Source organism: Pantherophis guttatus, chromosome 1, assembly GCF_059756535.1.
Source record: "Pantherophis guttatus breed Tessera chromosome 1, ASM5975653v1, whole genome shotgun sequence".
Lineage (NCBI taxonomy): Eukaryota > Metazoa > Chordata > Lepidosauria > Squamata > Colubridae > Pantherophis > Pantherophis guttatus.
The window spans coordinates 19,423,774-19,443,335 of NC_142063.1; the positions used below are offsets into that span (position 1 = coordinate 19,423,774).

Sequence of the window (19,562 nt, forward strand, 5' to 3'; positions counted from 1 at the left end):
AGCTTGGAAGCCTACCTCTCTCGCGGACAAAATATGCCAGGTAGAGGTCAAGCTCCTTGACCGAGACACTGATGTGGTGTGGCTGGACACAGAGGACAGGGTTGGTGCACTGTGCGGCCTTGACAAGGCGTTCCCCATCGGTGCTCTCCAGGGGGATTCCTTTGAAGAGGATCACCATGACGAGGTCGAGGCGCCAGACTTTGTCAGCCTGGCGGAGACAGTCGATTCGGCGCATTTTGCCCTTCTGATCGGGGTTGGAGAGGACGCAGCACGAGGGCTTCTTCCCCGTGATGGAGAGCACAAAGTCCTCCCGGTACTCGGGGCGGATGTCCTTGCGCAGCTTGGCCAGCAAGCGCGAAGCCCACTTCTGTTTCACTTCCGGCTTCTCGTTGAGCAGCTCGTCTTTGACAGCCCGCTCCTCATCTTTCGTCATCCGTTTCTCGTGTTTCTTGAAGTACTTACGCTTCCGGGCCTGGAGGTTGAACCAGGTGTAGGCGAAGGCCCGGACATGAGGGAGGAGGGCCTCAATGAAAGGATGGAATTCATCCTGAAAGTAAGAAATTAAGAAAAAGAAAGAAATAGTGGTCAGGCATAAGCTGTGCTTGGAAATCTTGTTCTATTCCTATCAAGCTAACAAAAGGACGTATGTTGAATTGCGGGGTTCATAGAAACCTGCCTGATTTTAGAAACAGACACCTGGAGGCCCTACTCTTCATCCTGTCACCTTACAGATAGACTTGTGATTGGTCGCTTAACAACTGTTTGAAGTTTGAACAAACCTACTTATGGGGCATTTATGACGTGGATTTTAAGTTTTGATGGTCACCCCTCCCTCCTTGATCACATGACCGGACATTGAGTGCTCAACCACTTGATCATGGAGGCAAGCGCCGTGGTGGCACAGTGGTTAAAATGCAATATTGCAGACTAACTCTGCCCACTGCCAGGAGTTCGATCCTAACTGGCTCAAGGTTGACTCAGCCTTCCATCCTTCTGAGGTCAGTAAAATGAGGACCCAGATTGTTGGGGATGCTGATATTGTAAACCGCTTAGAGAGGGCTGTAAAACACTGTGAAGCGGTGTATAAGTCTAAGTGCTATAGCTATCACTCCAGAGCATTGAAAGATATACGCTGCCTCTTTCAGGGCTGAAACTAGGCCTATCCACCTATTTATAGAAGGAAATGTCAATGCCCAAGGATGTTTCTCTACCAGGCAGCCTTGGGGTCATTCCTGGGACTACTGTCCCCACTTGGTCTTATTATTCATTTGATTAAATTTGACTAAAATCTTTTGATGCCTGTGCAACTGAATGACAGTAGCAGCAACAGCAGCTACACCGGTCCTTGACTTATGATCACAATTGGAACCAAAATTCCCATTGCCTAGCAAGTTGATTGTTAAGTGAATCACACTATTTTACCTTCTTTTTTCTGGCATGGTTATTAAGTGAATCATGGCAGTTGTTAATTGAACCAAGTGGTCATTAAGCGAATCCAGTATTCCCCATTAACTTTGCTTGTTGGAAAGCAACTGGGAAGGTCACAAATAATGATCACATGGCCTCAGGACACTGCAACCATCATAAATACATGCCAGTTGCTAAGTGCCCAAATTTAGATCATGTGACCATGGGTAGGCTGTGATGGTCATAAGTATGAGGACCAATCATAAGTCACTTTTTTAACTTTGAACAGTCGCTAAATGAATGGTTATAAGCCTACTGTACAGGCACAGTGCACAATAGTAAATATCTTTGAATATTTTTCTTATCATAAAAACCACCTGATGTTCCATACTATCTTTCTTTCCTTCATGGAATTCAGTGTATTAAAACTCTGTGTTTCATACAAGCACAGAGGACAAATTGCTCCATTTTCTTTTAAGGAAAATCTGCCTCAGGAGGCTCCACAGTTGGACAGATACTGCCTGTCAGCCATTTTTCCAGCTTGAGCAGAGATATTGTCTGTCACCCTAATACCCTGAGGAGTCGATGGGTCATGGATTCCATTTGCAGGAACAAAGATAGCCATGCTTGGACACCAGGTTATCTCTGTCCTAAGAGAAGAGGGGACACAATGCACCAGATTCAGGGCTACCAGCAAAAATTCAACCTAACTATAAGTAGGTCTAGACAGGGGTGTCCAACCTGGCAGACCTGTGGACTTCAACTCCCAGAATTCCCACCTGGCTGGAGAATTCTGGGAGTTGAAGTCCACGGGTCTTACAAGTTCCCAAGGTTGGACACCCTGGTTTAGAAGGAGGGGAATGCCCCTGTAAGCATCTGCCCCGATCTCCACAAGGTTGAAACCCAGGAAGAGATGGATTCTCCAGCTTTTGGCTTCAGCCAAGCTTCTTGGCAGTTGTCCCACGTGCTTTGCTTCAACTGAAGAAACAGAGATTTCCCCAGTGAGCCTTCCAACCCCAGCGAGAGAGGATGGTTAAGAGTTTCCTTTCAGGAAAAGGGAAAGGAAACGAAATGGGCTGCAACAAATCGAGCTGGAAGGTCTGAGTAAGAAGCAGCTGAAAAGACAAACAACAGTGACACTCTTATCCAGAAAACGGATTTCAGGGAAAAGCGATGAGAGGAAATGGAACCACATGCTGGGCACAGGGGCATTCACACACACACACACTGAAAAAGGCAGCCTCATGGGGTCAGCATGAAGTTCACTTTGGAGATGGCTGCTAGATTGAGAGCGGACTACCATCTGCTTCACTCACGCACGCGCCACCTCCGTGCAGAACGTCAAAAATGAGACGTGATGACGTCCGGGCAGGTGGGTGGAGCCTCCCGCAGCTGCCGCTACCAATTCGCCCGAACCGGCTAGAACCGGCTGAATGCCACCAGTGGCGTGGCCTGCGCATGACGTATCTGGTCCGCAGGCCACAAGTTTGACAGGTCTGGGTCACAACGACCCCTATACAAGAGCACATCTCTATGCCAAAAATGGCAGACAGGGAATCATGGCTTGCTCAGTGGAGCACTGAGTAGATATGACACACATAAAAATCAAACCTTTGATCCCTGTAGGCCAACACTGTTTACAGGTAGTCCTTGACTTACATCCATTTGTTTAGTGACTGTTCAGAGTTACAATGGCACTTTAAAAAGTGACCTATGACCGTTTTTCACACTTACAAACCGTTGCAGCATCCCCATGGTCACGTGATCAAAATTCAACTGGCATGTATTTATGACGGTTGCCATGTCCCAGTGTCATGCGATTATCTTTTGTGACCTTCTGACCAGCAAAATCAATGGGGGAAGCCGGATTCATTTAACAACCGCAACTTAACAACTGCAGTGATGCATTTAACAACCGGGACAGGAAAAGTTGTAAAAGGAGGCACAACCCACTTTAACAACCGTCTTGCTTAGCAAAAGGCAATTTGGGCTGGATTGTGGTTGCAAATTGAGGGCTCCCTGCACATGAACTGACCTCCCTGCACCTGGTTTCAATCTGGAGGCCTTTCCCAGCTGAACCAAGAGCTATCAACGATCAAATCTGGGACCAGTGTGTAAAGCAAAGCAAGGCCTCCTCAAAACTCTTAGCTCTGTCTTCAGAGTTTTGCCTGTCTAAAAAGCTGGGTTTTGTTCAGATACAACAATGCCATACACTTTAAAAGTTTATTCACAAGGTTAAAATTAAAAAAAAAAATTAAAAAAAAAGTAAAATTGTGCACTTGGACAGGCTATGTAACTCTCTTGTGTTCCTGCACCACACCCAGCCCTGCCCTCCCTATAGCAAAGGATGAACTTCTACAGCAGGAAGCCTGTTGCCCTAAGTTGTTCCCAGTATGATTTACAACTAGGTCATTCTGTTTAAATTATGGTGAGAGTCCATGTGAGTACAGCGGTTTTAGTCTGACAGATATTAACTTCCAACGCCTACAAGATGCTATGATAACGTTGGGAAATTGTGTCATGCCTCAGCATCCCTATCTCTATCTCTATCTCCATCTCCATCTCCATCTCTATCTATCTATCTATCTATCTATCTATCTATCTATCTATCTATCTATCTATCCTGCTATAGTTCTCATAGCGATTATCTGATTTATGGTATCGGCCCAAACTCTGCGTTATTTTTTGCAACGATTTTCGAATCAAAGTACCTAAAATCCACCAACTTAAAGAACGTGTAAAAACAATCCAGGACCCGTGACTCCTGTGGAATTGAAACTTCCATGATCTTCAGACCAGTTTTGTTGACAAAGTTGTGGCCATTGATGAATCCCTGCGATCACGTGATCACAATTTCGGATGCTTCCTGCCAGCTTCCCACAAGCAAAATCAGTAGGGGAGACAGCAGGAAGTCAAAAGTTGGAATTATATTGACTAATGTTTGTTCGCCATTACAACTGTTTTCTTATTGAAGATATACGTTCTTCTTAGATGATCACAGGACTGCCCTACATTGGGATTAAAAAAAAAATACGGCCAGCTAAAAATTAATGTTCATTTTGATCATATCAGACTGCACTACTTTTCTCTCAAAGGATGACCCAATGGGTATATATACTACTAAAAACAAGATTGTGTCTGTAACCCTTAACTGGACAAAACTCTGAATTGTGAGGCAACAATTTTTGAACCAAGGTACTCAAATGGGCTAACTTACAGAATGCAACCAAAATCCGTGACCTATTACCCTGTTGGGTTTTGAAATTTGACAAATTTGTAGGTGCTTTAGTGTCATCATGCAATTGGGCCACTGGTTAACCCTCCAGAGGCCCAGTAGACCACCCCTTCTTTGGTTGCTGAAGATCAAGGAGAGGAGACCGGTCCCACCCTAGTCTTCCAGAGCCTACGTCCTTGATGGCGAACCTATGGCACGCATGCCAGAAGTGGCACGCAGAGCCATCTCTCCGGGCACGCGAGCCATCACCCGTTGCTCTTCCGGGTTCTGGCACGCCGGCCAGCTGGTCTTCACGCATGTGGGAGCACCAGGAACCAGAAGATCAGCTGCCTGGTGCGCATGTGCGTGCCAAGAAGATGATCTTCCTGTTTCTGGTGTGTGCGTGCGCACCAGTCAAGCTGGTCTTTGCGTGCACATGCGTGCCAGAAACCGGAAGATCCGGTGGCCGGTACGCAGGTGCGCTCTTGTTTCGGCACTCAGTGCTGAAAAGGTTCGCCAACACTGGGCTACGTAGACCAGGACTACGTAGACTGAGATAAGGAAATATCTCCCTCGGGTTGTTTAGAGTGATTCTAAAGCCAAGGAATTCAGAGCCTAAGCAGGGTCTCTTTGAAGTTTCTCCGTGTGAACAGATAATCAAAAAGCAATGGCCACTGGTCAAGAGGACGTTCCTGCTGCTGTTAACTTAAAATCTGGTTCTCCTTCTGAACTCTTGAAGGCATTCCACCAACAGCCAGCATTACCACTCCACCCCAGTGCCAAAATGATTTGGCCTCTGCAAAGAGTTACTTGGCACAGCTGGCTTTCTCATGCAGCTGGAGATAGCAATCAAAGGTCAATATGACCCTGCTTTCCGCACCGAAAATCTACTGCTTATTTACAGTTGCACAACTGGCAGTGATAGAGCTACCATGAATTAAAAAAAAAAATCCATTCTGAGATACAAATGTAAGAAAAACCTCCCTCCCCTCCAGGCTTCCTTGCTTCAAGGGTAGTATTAATATAAGAAAGGTTGGGAAGAAATGTTTTATTAAAAACAATTTCACTCTCTGGATCCGTGTTTTCCAAGCTTGGCAACTTTAAGCTGTGCGGACTTCAACTCCCAGAATCCCCCAGCCACCACGAGCATTCTGGGGGTTGAAGTCCACACGTGTTATAGTTGCCCAGTTTAAAAACACTGTTTTAGATAGAAATGCCAAGCCATGGACTGAATGAGATCCCAAAGGATCCTGAGATTATTGCACCGCTGAATTTTGGCTGCAAAATGGCCGGTTTTTTTGCTTTTCAAAAACTAAAGGTGGAGATGGAAATATTTAGGAGACTTCCTACTTCCACTGCAAACCTTAATACCCTTAAAAAAAAATCAACAAGTCACTGAAAATTGGAGGCCACAATTCTGCCACTTGAAAGTTTCCTTCTGCCTTCCAAAATTTGGAAAGCTGAATTAGTTACAACCACCAGCCCCTCAGATGTTTTCCATTGCTGACTTATTCCAACTTTAAAATATTAATGTAACCACTCTAACCAAAATTGAATTTTGCAAAAGGGCTGGATTATATAAATTAAATGAAACATGAATTTTTCATTTCCAGTAATCTCCGGTTAGGTCTTTCAAACGGCAGGAAAGAGCTGATAGACTCATCTCACAATTCCTGTAACAAGACGACATAATTCTGAGTCCCCAGATGTACGGTATGTTGTGCACAAATGTAAGCAACGGTTGTTGAGTAATTCAAAAAAGTCCCTTTTAAGAAGGCAAACCCGAAAGAAGAAAACATACAATCCAATGTTTCTCAAACGTGGCCACTTTAAGAGGTATGGACTTTAATTCCAGAACTGAATTCTGGGAGCTGAAATCCACACATCAGAAAGTTGCCAGGTTTGAGAAATATTGATTGACCAAAAGCAATCAAAAATTTTAGTAGCTTCTCCTTACTGTCTGAGATTTTAACGGTGGAATAACATAATGTTTTCAATCCCTATTGGTTTGTATGAGAGGCTAATCTGGAGGAATTTGTTATTCCCCACAAATAAAAAGTAGGGGAAAATTTAAGTGTTCCACTAAGTGTAATGTATCTGTATTTATGCTGCAGCCGTGTAGGTTTGTATATATACGAATTAATATGAGAAGAAAACAATTCCAGTCTGTATTCCCTGTTATTATCCATACTGACGATGCATTTTTCTTCATTATTATATTCTCTTCCTGCCTTTCTCTTAGCATTATATTAAACGTGCACTCAATCTGGAATGTGAGATATGACGCAGCTTCTATTTCATTGTTCCATCACTTTTCTTTCTTTTTCTTTTTGACATCCAGCCCAGAAAAATTTACCAGCAGATTTACAATACAGGTAGTCCTCGACTTACAACAGTTCATTTAGTGACCTTTCAAAGTTACAACAGCACCGGAAAAAGGGACCGATGACCGTTTTTCACACTTGACCGTTGCAGCATCCCCAGGGTGATGGGTCACGTGATCAAAATCCAGATGCTTGGCAATTTACTCACATTTATGACGGTTGCAGTGTTCCGTGATCCCCTTTTGTGACCTTCTGACAAGCAAAGTCAATGGGCGAGCCAGATTCACTTAACAACCGTGTTATTAACTTAACAACTGCAGTGATTCAACTCAACAAATGTGGCAAGAAAGATCGTAAAATGGGACAAAGCTTATTTAACAAATGTATCATTTAGCAACATAAATTTTGGGCTCAATTGTGACTGTAAGTCGAGGACTATCTCTACCGCCCCCTCCCCCCGCTTTTTGTAGTTACAGTTAGTCTTCAACTTACAATCATTCATTTAGTGACCATTCAAAGTTACAATGGCACTGAAAAAGGTTAATTATAACCAATCCTCCCACTTAACAACCGTAACAGCATCTCCATGGTTACACAGTCCAAATTCAGGTACTTGGCAACCAGCCTGTAAATAGGACAGTTGTAGCATCCTGGGATTATGTGATTGTCATTTGTAACCTTCCCAACAGACTTCCAACAGGCAAAGTCAATGGGGGTAGCAGGATTCGCTTAACAACAGCATGATTCACTTAACAACTGGAGTGGTTTGCTTAACAACCGTAGCAGTAAATGGTCATAAAATCAGGCATGATTCACTTAACAACTGCCTTGCTTTGCAACAGAAATTCTGGCCCCAATTGTGGACATATATAGGACTACCTATATAGTAAATGCGTATTAATAAACACATCAAAAAGTCTTGACATAATCTTCTAAGGAGATGCATTAAAGTTCTTTTCGTATGCCGATTGTCAATGAGGTCCTTCATGCAGGTAAGCAACTTATTGGGAAAAAATGAGGGATTTCACAGCATCCCAAAGCCCAACATGTATTATGGTATCAGCTTTCACAAACTACTCCCAATGCATTAACCAAGATGGCACAAGACATTTTGTTATTTTTGCTCAGTTACCTCTCTGAAAATGCTACCAAAAATAATCTTGATGCATTCAGACCAATGATTGCATCAATGTGTTTTTCTGCTGAATGTTTTATCAATCCCCATTATTTATTTACTTTCTATAGCTATATACGGCTGCCTGAAAGCAATTTCTGGGCAGTTCACAATGCCAAAATAAAAGGACACAATTAAAAACATGATTTTCAAGATATTACACACTGTGAATGTAGAACAAGGGCCTGTAAAAAAAAGAACTGATAGAAGCTCAAAAAAGGAAAAGATTTGATTGTGTTCACACCAGGGGTGAAATGCTCCCGGTTCGGACCGGATCACCCGATCCGGTAGCGATGGCAGCGGGTGATTCGGAGAACTGGTAGCAAAAAACCCTGCCGCCCACCCCCCACCCCACGCCCATCTGAGCCGCACGATCATCAGAGGTTTTTTTTTAAAACTTTTAAAAGCATTTTTTCTACAACCTCTTCCGATGAAAAAATGCTTTTAAAAGTAAAAAGAAAAAAAAGCCTGATGATCGCATGGCTCAGCTGGGATCATCAGAGGCTTTTCAAAGCATTTTTTTCTGCAACCTCTTGGCCGAAGAGTCTCTGACGATCCCAGCTGAGCTGCCTAATCGGCAGAGAGGCATTTTTTAAAAAACCTCTCTGACGATTCCAGCTGAGTTGCCTGATCTGCAGAGGCTTTTCAAGGCATTAGAAAAAATGCTTTGAAAAGTTTTTTTAAAAAAAAGTTGGCCATGCCCACCCAGTCACATCACACCCACCACCACCAAGCCACGCCCACAGAACCGGTAGTAACAAATTTTAGATTTCACCCCTGGTTCACACATTGTACTAAGTCAGTGATAGCGAACCTTTTAGGCACCGAGTGCCCAAACTGCGCACGCACGCATGCCCAAACTGAAAAGTGTGTGCGTGCATGCACGGACATGCATGAACATGCACATGCACGGACATGCTCACATGTGCAGCAGAGACCTGAAGACCAGCTGGCCGGTGGGAGGCGGGGCATCCCAACATGGGCAGGGCGACAAGAGGTAAGATCGTTTTCTTTCGTGAGCTTCTCTTTCGTCATTTGCAGGGAAACAGAAGCTCACGAAAGAAACTCCACAGAGATCTGACCTGGGGTGACCGCATACATGCCAGCAGAGAGGGCTCTGCGTGCCACCTCTGGCACACATGCCATAGCTTCGCCATCATGGAACTAAGCCAATGGTTTGGCTGGTTGTGGCTTAATGTATGTTATGTGCTGGGCAGGAGATGGAGCTTTAATTCTCCACTTTTCAGAGAACCAAAGGCTGGAAATGACCCCAAAACAGATAGCATCTCTCTATCTTTGGCTACCTCAAAAAGCTAAGCAGGTTCAGAGAGATTAGGACCTGGATGGGAGATTATACCAGTGTTATAGACTAGGCTGGAAAGTTTTTTTTTAAACGAACAAAGCGTGAATTACTACTTCTGCATTATCATCAACAAAGCTGCATGGAAGGGTCCATAAAATCACCAATGTGTCATCAAAGGAGGCTTTCACTTTGAGCTGCCGTAGTTAGCTTTTTTTTTTAAGGATATTTTTCTTGCAGATTTATGTATTTGGGGCAAAAATAACAAAAAACAAACCCCACAGGTTGGAAACATTTGGTAGTTAACCATGGAGCAATGCAGAATCTCCAATGCACCAATTTGAATGGTTCCATGTGAAGTAGATCAGGGGTGTCAAACTCAAGGCCCGTGGGCCGCATCTGGCCCATGAGGTGCTTAAATCTGGGCCGCGAGGCCACCCAGGAAACAGTGAAGGACCAACCCGCGATGCCTCTGCCAGCAAAAACAGGCTCCCGAGCTCCGTTTCCGGCTCCTGCAACCCTCTGCCAGCGAAAATGGAGCTCAGGGGGGAGGGTTGCAGGAGGCCATTGCAGCTGGAAACGGAGCTCGGGAGCCTGTTTTCGCTGGCAGAGCAGTCAGGATGCCACAGGCGCCCCTGACATGAGTGACATCAAGCAGGCCACGCCCACTCTGGCCACGCCCACCCCAGCCCCTCGAGGTCAAACACAACAACCCTGATGCGGCCCTCAATGAGATCAAATTTGACGCCCCCTGAACTAGATCCATTTAGCAAATAGGAGAACAAACGGAAATCACCTCCCTCTTCTGTCACCATTTAGTCTGTTTCTCTTCTTGAGGTTACATTGGATAATCAAACCATCCTGTCTAATCGGCACAAATTCCCAGTTTGGGCATGTCTGTTGCTGCTAAAATAGATTTCATTCTGCTAGGCAATATAGGCTTGATTTGAATTTAAAATAATGATCATATTTCAGATATGTCGCCAAGAAAGAATCTCTTAAACACACTGTGTGGATTCCGAATGGCTAGGCTGGGGAGAGAAATTCAATTCCAAAATGTACACGAGCGATACGCTTCTCAAAAGCATACATGCCTTCTAATAAAATTTGTTAGCTCAAAAAGGAGCTACACAACTCCTGATTTTTCAGCAGCGGCTCCCCCCCCAAAAATTCAAACATGGCTCCCTCACAACGAGAAGCACCAATTAATTTTGAAAACTGTTCTCTTTGGACACTAATCCCACCCTTTTCGTTTCTTTGCAATCTTTCCTGCCCTTAATTCAGGCTATTACATTCTCTGGTCAGTGTTGGAAAGGTACAGGGTCTGCTATTAGAGACCACTGCGCCACCACAGTATAGAGCAGGGATGAGCAAATGTGGCCCTTTTACAACCTGTGGACTTCAACTCCCAGAATTCCTGAGACAGCCAAGCTGTCTCAGGAATTCTGGGAGTTGAAGTCCACAGGTTGTAAAAGGGCCACATTTGCCCACCCAGGTATAAAGCAATGGTTAGAATGCACAGGTAGTCCTCGACTTACAACACTTCATTTAGTGACTGTTCAAAACTACAACGGCACTGAAAAGAGTGACTGATGACCGTTTTTCACAGTTACAACCGTTGCAGCATCCCCATGATCACGTGATCAAAATTCAGATGCTTGGCAACCGGTTCATATTATCGACCATGGCTGTGTTCTAAGCAGTGGTGAAATCCAATTTTTTTTACTACCGGTTCTGTGGGCATGGCTTGGTGGGCGTGGTGGGCATGGCTTGGTGGGCGTGGCAGGGGAAAGATACTGCAAAATCCCCATTCCCACCCCACTCTGTGGCCAGCCAGAGGTGGTATTTGCCAGTTCTCCGAACTGCTCAAAATTTCTGCTACCGGTTCTCCAAAACCTGTCAGAACCTGCTGGATTTCACCCCTGGTCCTAAGGATATGTGATCCCCTTTTGCGACCTTTTGACAAGCAAAGTCAATGGGGAAGCCAGATTCACTGAACAACCGTGATACTAACTTACCAACTGCAGTGATTCACTTAACTGTGGCAAGAAAGGTCGTAAAGTGGAGCAAAACTCACTTAAAAAATATCTCACTTAGCAACATAAATTTTGGGCTCAATTGTGACCGTAAGTCGAGAACCACCTGTTGTATTGCAGGGTAATTCTGCTGAAAGCCAACAGTTTGGCAGTTCGATTCTCACTGGCTCAAGGCTGATTCAGCCTTCCATCCTTCTGAGGTCAGTAAAATGAGGACCCAGATTGTTTGGGGCAATATACTGACTTTGTAGACCGTTTAGAGAGGGCTGTAAAGCCCTGTGAAGCAGTATAAACGTCTAAGTGCTACTCCTATTGCTATTTGAGCAGGGGGTTGGACTAGATGACCTCCAGGGTCTCATCCAACCCCATATTATTCTATGTTCTAAAAGAACAACCCCTGGGTACAAAAAGCTGCAATTTCCACAGCGAGGTCAGAAGAGGACACCATTCCACAAACACCATGTAAGGTAAGAGGAGGTCAAGCCAGGTGAGGTCTTTGCTGGGAGTAATTCATTAGCCCCAGTGTACATCTGTGTTTGGTCTCGGATAATCCCTGATTGGATTTCAACCTTCCATGTCTGTACACACCCACCCTAGCTTTGTGAGCAGCCCCCTCCCTTCCCCTCTTTAAGCTTTCCCCAGCTTCAGCGTGATGAATGTCCTTGTTTTCTGTGATCCCGGCCAACTGTAAATTGATAATATACCACTGCAAAAAAAGAAAGAAAGAAAGAAAGAAAGAAAGAAAGAAAGAAAGAAAAGAAAAAGTAAAGAAAAAAGTACCAAAGTCCAAACTCCAGATAATCTAGAAACAGGAGCAAAATCTAGACTGCCAAAAAAAAAAAAAAATCCCAGCTAGCCTTTGTCAAAAAATCCTAGTCTGTAACAGGGCAGCATCTACAGTAAAGCAATAATATGGTTAAGGAACATTGCTTAATATTCATATGGATCTTTCATGCACTTGCTTACTAGCTGCTTCACCACATTTGAGAATAAATCACGCTTGTTTTCTTCATATTACCAATATGGAGCTGGAGGAGGAGAGCTTGTTTAAAACCATTTTGTAAGTCCATGGGAGAAGTGAAGTTTGTAACTGGCGTCTTTCTAATCCACCATTAACAACAAAGCTATGCCAGCTGTAGACGTAGGGAATGACTGATGATATTTCAGATTTAAAATGATTGCGGTCCTACATAAGGCAGTGTTTCCCAACCTTGGCAATTTTAAGATGGGTGGACTTCAACTCCCAGAATCCCCCAGGGTTAAACTCCACCCATCTTTTAGAATAGAATGACAGAGTTGGAAGGGACCTTGGAGGTCTTCTAGTCCAACCCCCTGCTTAGGCAGGAAACCCTACACCATTTCAGACAAATGGTTATCCAACATCTTCTTTAAAATTTCCAGTGTTGGAGCATTCACAACTTCTGGGGGCAAGTTGTTCCACTGATTAATTGTTTTGACTGTCAGAAAATTTCTCCTTAGTTCTAAGTCGCTTCTCTCCTTGATTAGTTTCCACCCATTGCTTCTTGTTCTACCCTCAGGTGCTTTGGAGAATAGCTTGACTCCCTCTTCTTTGTGGCAACCCCCGAGATATTGGAACACTGCTATCATGTCTTAACATTGCCAAGGTTGAGAAACACTGGCACAAGGACAATATTTGCGGACAGATATGCAGTAGAAATGGCTGGTTTACTAAGTTGCAGCAAAATGAAAAATAAAGCAGATGGAACTTTATAGCTCTCTTCTCTGGTCTGCACATGTACAAAGATATATTGGCTGTGTGAATGCTGGAAATTGTAACCCGACTGCAGCTGGAAAGTTCATGGCTCAAAAAAGCTGATTTAAAGACTTTGAGGAAGGAAACGTGGGAGACTGAAAGACCATTAAAAGTCCAGAGTCTAAAACCATCCAAGCGATCCTGATTGACATTTTGTCTCCTGGCCCTTTGCTTCCTTCCTTGTCTTTTCTTACAATTTGCAAAGAGACACTAAATCAGGGATGAAATGCTCCCGGTTCGGACCGGATCGGCCGATCCGGTAGCGATGGAGGCGGGTGGTTCGGAGAACCAGTAGCAAAAATCCCTGCCCCCCCCCATGCCCAGCTGAGCCGCACAATCATCAGAGGCTTTTTTTTTTTTTACTTTTAAAAGCATTTTTTCTACAACCTCTACCGCTGAAAAAATGCTTTTAAAAGTAAAAAAAAAAGGCCTCTGATGATCGTGCGGCTCAGCTGGGATCGGCAGAGGCATTTAAAAGAAAAAAAGCCTCTGCCGATCAGGCAACTCAGCTGGGATCGTCAGAGCCTTTTGAAAGCATTTTTTTACAACCTTCGCCAAAGAGGTTGTAGAAAAAATGGTTTTAAAAGTTAAAAAAAAAGTTGGCCACGCCCACCCAGTCACATTACCCCCACCACCAAGCCACGCCCACAGAACCCATAGTCACAAATTTTAGATTTCACCACTGGACTAAATGATCGTCTTTTGCTAAATTATACAGAAAAGGCAAAAAGTTTGGCACTACAGATTTAAAACATCCAGGTAGCCCTTGATTTATAACAGTTTGTTTAGTGACCGAAGTTACAACAGCACTGGAAAAAGTGACTTAAGACCATTTTTCACACTTACGACCTTTGCACCATCTGCATGGTCATATGATCAAGATTAACATGCTTGACAGCTGACTCATATTTATGATGGCTGCAGTATCCCCTGGGGTCATGTAATCACCTTTTGCAGCCTTCTGACAGGCAAAGTCAATGGGGAAGCGAGATTCACTTAACAACCGTGTGACTAACTGAATAGCTGTAGTGATTCACTTAAGAACTATGGCAAGAAAGGTTGTAAAATGGGACTTAACAAATGTCTCACTTAGCAACAGAAATGTTGTGCTCAATTGTGGTCGTAAGTCGAGGACTACCTGTACTATTTTTACTAAATTGTTTCAAATCAGCTTTTAAATGATTGCTATTTCACACCTGCTTTTATTGCTTCAGGTTGGGGGCAAAGTAAAACATGAATGTAATGCAAGTAGAATAAAAGCATGAACAATCCCAATGCAATGGCATCCACTGTCTTTAAGCAGAGATTTGTGTTGAGGTTAATGCCAAGAACCAGGATAGTGACTTGAAATTTGAAAATGACTAAGAACTGGTTCACACAGAGCTTTATATGTCCGGCAGGCAGGTTTCATTCCACAAATAGGAAATTGATATTGATTCAATGGCAGTAGATTTAACACCCCTTGGAAGCAGTTCAAACCCACCCACCACCCACTCAATTCAAAACCAATGCTCTCTTCTAATATTTGTCAGCCGTGACACCTTGAAGAAGAAGAAGAAGCATGCTGGCTGGGAAATTCTGGGAGCTGAAGTCCCCACCTCTTCAAGGTGTCAAGGTTGAAAACCACAGCTCTATTCAGCTAACATCTGTAAACTCCTAGGGCCGAGATGGCGAACTTATGGCACGCATGCCACAGGTGGCACGCGGAGCCATATCTATGGGCACACGAGCATTGCCCTAGCTCAGTTCCAGTCACTTTTTTCAGTGCCGTTGTAACTTCGAAGGGTCACTAAATGAACTGTTGTAAGTCAAAGACTACCTGTACTTGAAAATGAATACTCTGGAAGCAGAGTTTCCATAATTTAAAAAGAGTGCAAGATAAAGACTCATGTTCCAACATTGTTTTCCAGAAATAAGAGAGGTAAGTCCAATCCATGTTGGTAAAAAAGATAATTCAAGGCAGCTGGTTGGTGTTTGATCAAAGAAAGGCTGAGTAAGACAGGAGCCACGAAAATGTGAAGTAGCTCCAAAAATATATGTGGGATAAAAAGAACACACCCAATTTTAGGATTTTTTAACAGCTGGGTCATCAATCCCCAACCACATCCCTGCTGTAAAGATTAGATGGATTTTCCTGGTTTCTTTCCATGATTGTTTTACTTATTACCATATTTGTTGCTGGCTTCTATTCCACCTTACCGGTAATTTTTTCTCACAAGGAGAATACCTGCAGAGAACTCCTTACATGCAAAGTCCTACAAGTTCATTACTTCTCCCTCTAAAGAAATCATCATGTTATGCTTCTATACACATTGATTTTTCTGCAATGGTTCATTGATGGAAATAGAAGCACAGTCAAAATGCTTTTTGCACTGCAGTTTGCTAATCTACAAATGGAGCCCCAAATACAGGTAAAAATACTATTTGAAAACAATTATTATTGAGACGAATATTTTGTAATCTGCGTTTAATAGTGAAATCGGTCTGTAGTTTTTTATTTGTGTTGTATCTGAATCTTCTTTTGGGATCAGGATGATGTAGGCCTCTATCCACGTGTCTGGAATTTTAGCTTCTAGTAGGACTTCATTATACACCTCTAACATTGTCAAGCTTAGGGTGTCTTGCAGTAACTGCAACAATTAAAACGTATGGAATTTGGCGAAAAATTTACGAATATGCTCAAGGCAATCTACACGCAACAGAAAGCTAAAGTGATGGTAAATGGAGATGTGACAGAAAGCTTTAATATAAAAAAAGGAATGAGACAAGTCTGTCCGCTATCTCCATTATTATTTATTTTAACCTTAGAAGTACTAACCAGAAACACCAGACAAGATCCAGAAATAAAAGAAATGGAAATTAAAAAGGAAAAATATAAACTACAAGCATTTGCTGTTAGTTTTTATATTAGAAGAACTGGCCCCAAACTGATAGGGAAAATTGAGGAATACGGAGAGGTGGCGGGGTGAAAATAAACAAAGAAAAAACCAAAGTAATAGTTAAAAACTGTACGGATAAACAAAAAAAGGGACTGACAGAGAAAATAGGGTTGCAGATAGTAAAGAAGGTTAAATATCTAGGCATTTATCTAACAGCAAGGTGTGTGACAATCAAAGATGACAACTACATAACAAATTAAGTTGGATTTGGAAAAGTGGAAGAATTTACAATTATCTATGATAGGGAGAATAGCCTCTGTAAAAATGAATATACTACCAAAATTACTCTTTCTATTTCAAACGATACCAATAAAACTAGAGAAGAATTTTTTTGATGAATTAAATAAAATAATTTTGAAGTATATATGGCAAGGTAAAAAAGCGAGAAGAAAATTAAAAATGTTGCAGGAATCCAAAAGTAATGGGGTTTTGGACTTCCAGACTGGGAACTATATTATCAGGCGTCAGTTCTTACATGGATAAAAGAATGGATAAATCTGAAACAAAGAAGGTTGGTATTATTAGAGGAAAATTATCTCCAACTAGGTTGACACACTTTTTTTTTGGTACGGTAGGAGTACAGTGTACAGATACTTTCAAAGGCACTATGTGAGGAATGCGTTGCTTCATATATGGGAAAAAATTAAACTACAACATTACATGAAAATACCAGTCTGGCTCTCCACAATGGAAGCATTAATATATCCAAACCTTATCAATTTGGAAAAAAATGTATTCTATAAAGATATTCTGAATGAGAAAGGTGAGCTTAAATCTAGATAACAACTACAGAACCAAGGGGTGGATTTAGCTTGGTGGCCATATCTCCAGATACAATCAAGGTATGAGAAAGACGTTAAAACATGGGGTTTAAATAAAGAACCAGCAGCATTTGGTAAGATTCTAATGGGGACAGATGAAAAATTGATTAAAAATATATATATAATTACATACTGACAGTTAAAATGGAGGAGGAGCAAGTCAAAGAAACAATGATTGTATGGGCAAAGTATTTTGGGTATACTATTGAACTAGAGAAATGGCAAAAACTTTGGGACAGGAATTATAAATTGACTATGGCTTCGGCATATAAAGAAAACCTTTACAATATGTTTTACAGGTGGCATTTACCATCAGCAAGATTGGCAAAAATGTTCAGTAATCTGTCTGCCAAATACTGGAAATGCAACCAGACCCCAGGTACCTATTATCATATGTGGTGGATGTGTACAAAAGCAAGAAAATATTGGGAGAAAATACGTAGCTGGCTGGAAAAGATAACTAAACTGAATATAGACCCGAAACCAGAAATATATCTTTTGGGAGGGTTTTGACAAAGGGACCACATATTTAGTTTTACATATGTTTAGAGCAGCAAGGATTATATTTGCTAAATACTAGAAAAATGCGAACACCCTGACAGATGAGGAAGTAATTCAAAAAATTTTGGACTGTGCTGAAATGGACAGGCTAACTTTAAAAATAAAAGATAAAGAAGACACAGAATACTATTCGATATGGAATAGATTTTTTTTTCTCTTTCTCTTGTAAATGGTATACTCTCAATACACTGTATTCAAAAATATTTACGAATAAAACAATAAAAAAAGATTGATAAAGAAATTGTATAATTACTTACTAGGTATAAAGTTGGAAGAGGAATAAGTAAAGGAGACAATGATAGCATGGGCCAAAAAATTTGATAATTTGATAGAATTAGATAAGTGGCAGAAACTGTGGGATAGGAATTATAAATTAACGATGTCGACTGCATACAAAGAGAACTTGTATAAGATGGCACCTTGCACCGGCAAGGTTGGCAAATATGTTTAAAGATAAGTCAGCTAAATGTTGGAAGTGCCACCTGATATCTGGATCTTACTATCATATGTGGTGGACATGTGTAGAAGCACAAAAATATTGGACAAAAATAAGGACATTGTTGGAAAAGATGATAAAACAAAACACATTGATTTAAAACCAGAAATATTTTTGTTGGAGATTTTATCTGAAATATATAATAAAGAGAGTACCTATTTAATTATTCACGTATTAATTGCAGCTAGAATTGTATTTGAACAACACTGGAAAAGTGAAAAGATTCCTATTGATGAGAAGGTGATCAGGAAAATATTAGAATGTGCAGAAATGAATAGATTAACACTAGCAATTAAGGAGAAAGAACAAACGGAATATCATATGATATGGGAAGTATTCTATCAATGGTTAGAGAATAAAACGGGAAATTGGAAATAAAAGAAGATTAAAGAAGAATTGAAAATATGTAAGATAGAGGTATAAATAGAATAACTGTTAGTATTATGATGATGAGGATAGTCATGTTTAATGTTATTATTGAATTGTTATTAGAAGATACGTTAAGAGAAAATTGAATAGGTTTATGTTTAATAGTTTAACATATTTTAATTTTGATTGGAGAATTAATATTAATGTGAATGATGTTGTATATGCTGAAGGCGGTTGCACAGAAATATCTGTACCCAGATGACACACTGTTTAAGGAAAGATGGAATGTTTATATTTTGGAAAATAAAAAAATAAAAAATCTTTTATAAAAGAAAAAAAAAAGAAAATTATTATCTGATTGAATACAGTCATATCAAGACTCCTTTTGTGCTTTTCATATCTTAGAACTGCAACAATAATTACAGGAAGGGAAAATTACAAATGAACTAAAAGCAAAGGCAAAATATACATGAACAACAGTGGTTTTCAACTTTGGTAACTTTTAGACGTGTGGATTTCAACACCCAGAATTCCTCAGCCGGTGGGGCCGAGAGAGTTCTGGAAGCTGAAGACTACAAATCTTAAAAGTTACCAAGATTGAAATACACTGCACGTAATGCGAAACTGAAACTGGAATAAAAGCAAAAGCATGCGAGGATTCCTATGCTTCATTTTAATTTCTGAAATAAACCAAAGTTAGAACTCAAAAGTCTAGGGAGAAATTAGGAGGAGTGAATAACAAGAGATATTCTCACAATGCAGATTATTTTCCCTAGAGAGGAGATACATTATCAGGGCAAAGAACTACACTCAAATTGCAAGGCAAAAAAACCTGGAATAAATATAAGGAAAGCTGATGGACACACAATGGAAGAAATTCACTTAAAAAACCCGTCGGCTTTCCTTTGTCAGAAATTTTAAGCAGAGACTCTAATAGATGCTATATTAATTATCATACCTTAGTAGGGTTGGTCAGATGATCACTTTTGAGATTCCCTCCTGTCTCTAGATTTTATCTCTTTCTCCAGCTCTAGAATTCTACTATGACTTTCAAATGGCTCCCTAGAATAACTATTTAGGATCAACACTAATTTGAAAATCTAAAAAAAAAAAACCAATCTACTGTTGGAGGGAGTCATGATGATGA

At 41.5% G+C, this 19,562-nt stretch overlaps 1 protein-coding gene across 7 annotated transcripts in view; it reads right to left on the reverse strand.

Annotated features, from left to right (window-relative positions):
- Positions 1–19,562, reverse strand: part of NFIC (nuclear factor I C) — a 179,893-nt gene that overhangs the window by 105,468 nt on the left and 54,863 nt on the right. For all 7 annotated transcript variants that reach the window (XM_087894085.1, XM_087894096.1, XM_060694518.2 and 4 more), the window contains exon 2: positions 16–547. In XM_087894085.1, the coding sequence (XP_087750211.1) occupies positions 16–547 (532 nt within the window). The remainder of the gene's footprint in view (positions 1–15; positions 548–19,562) is intronic.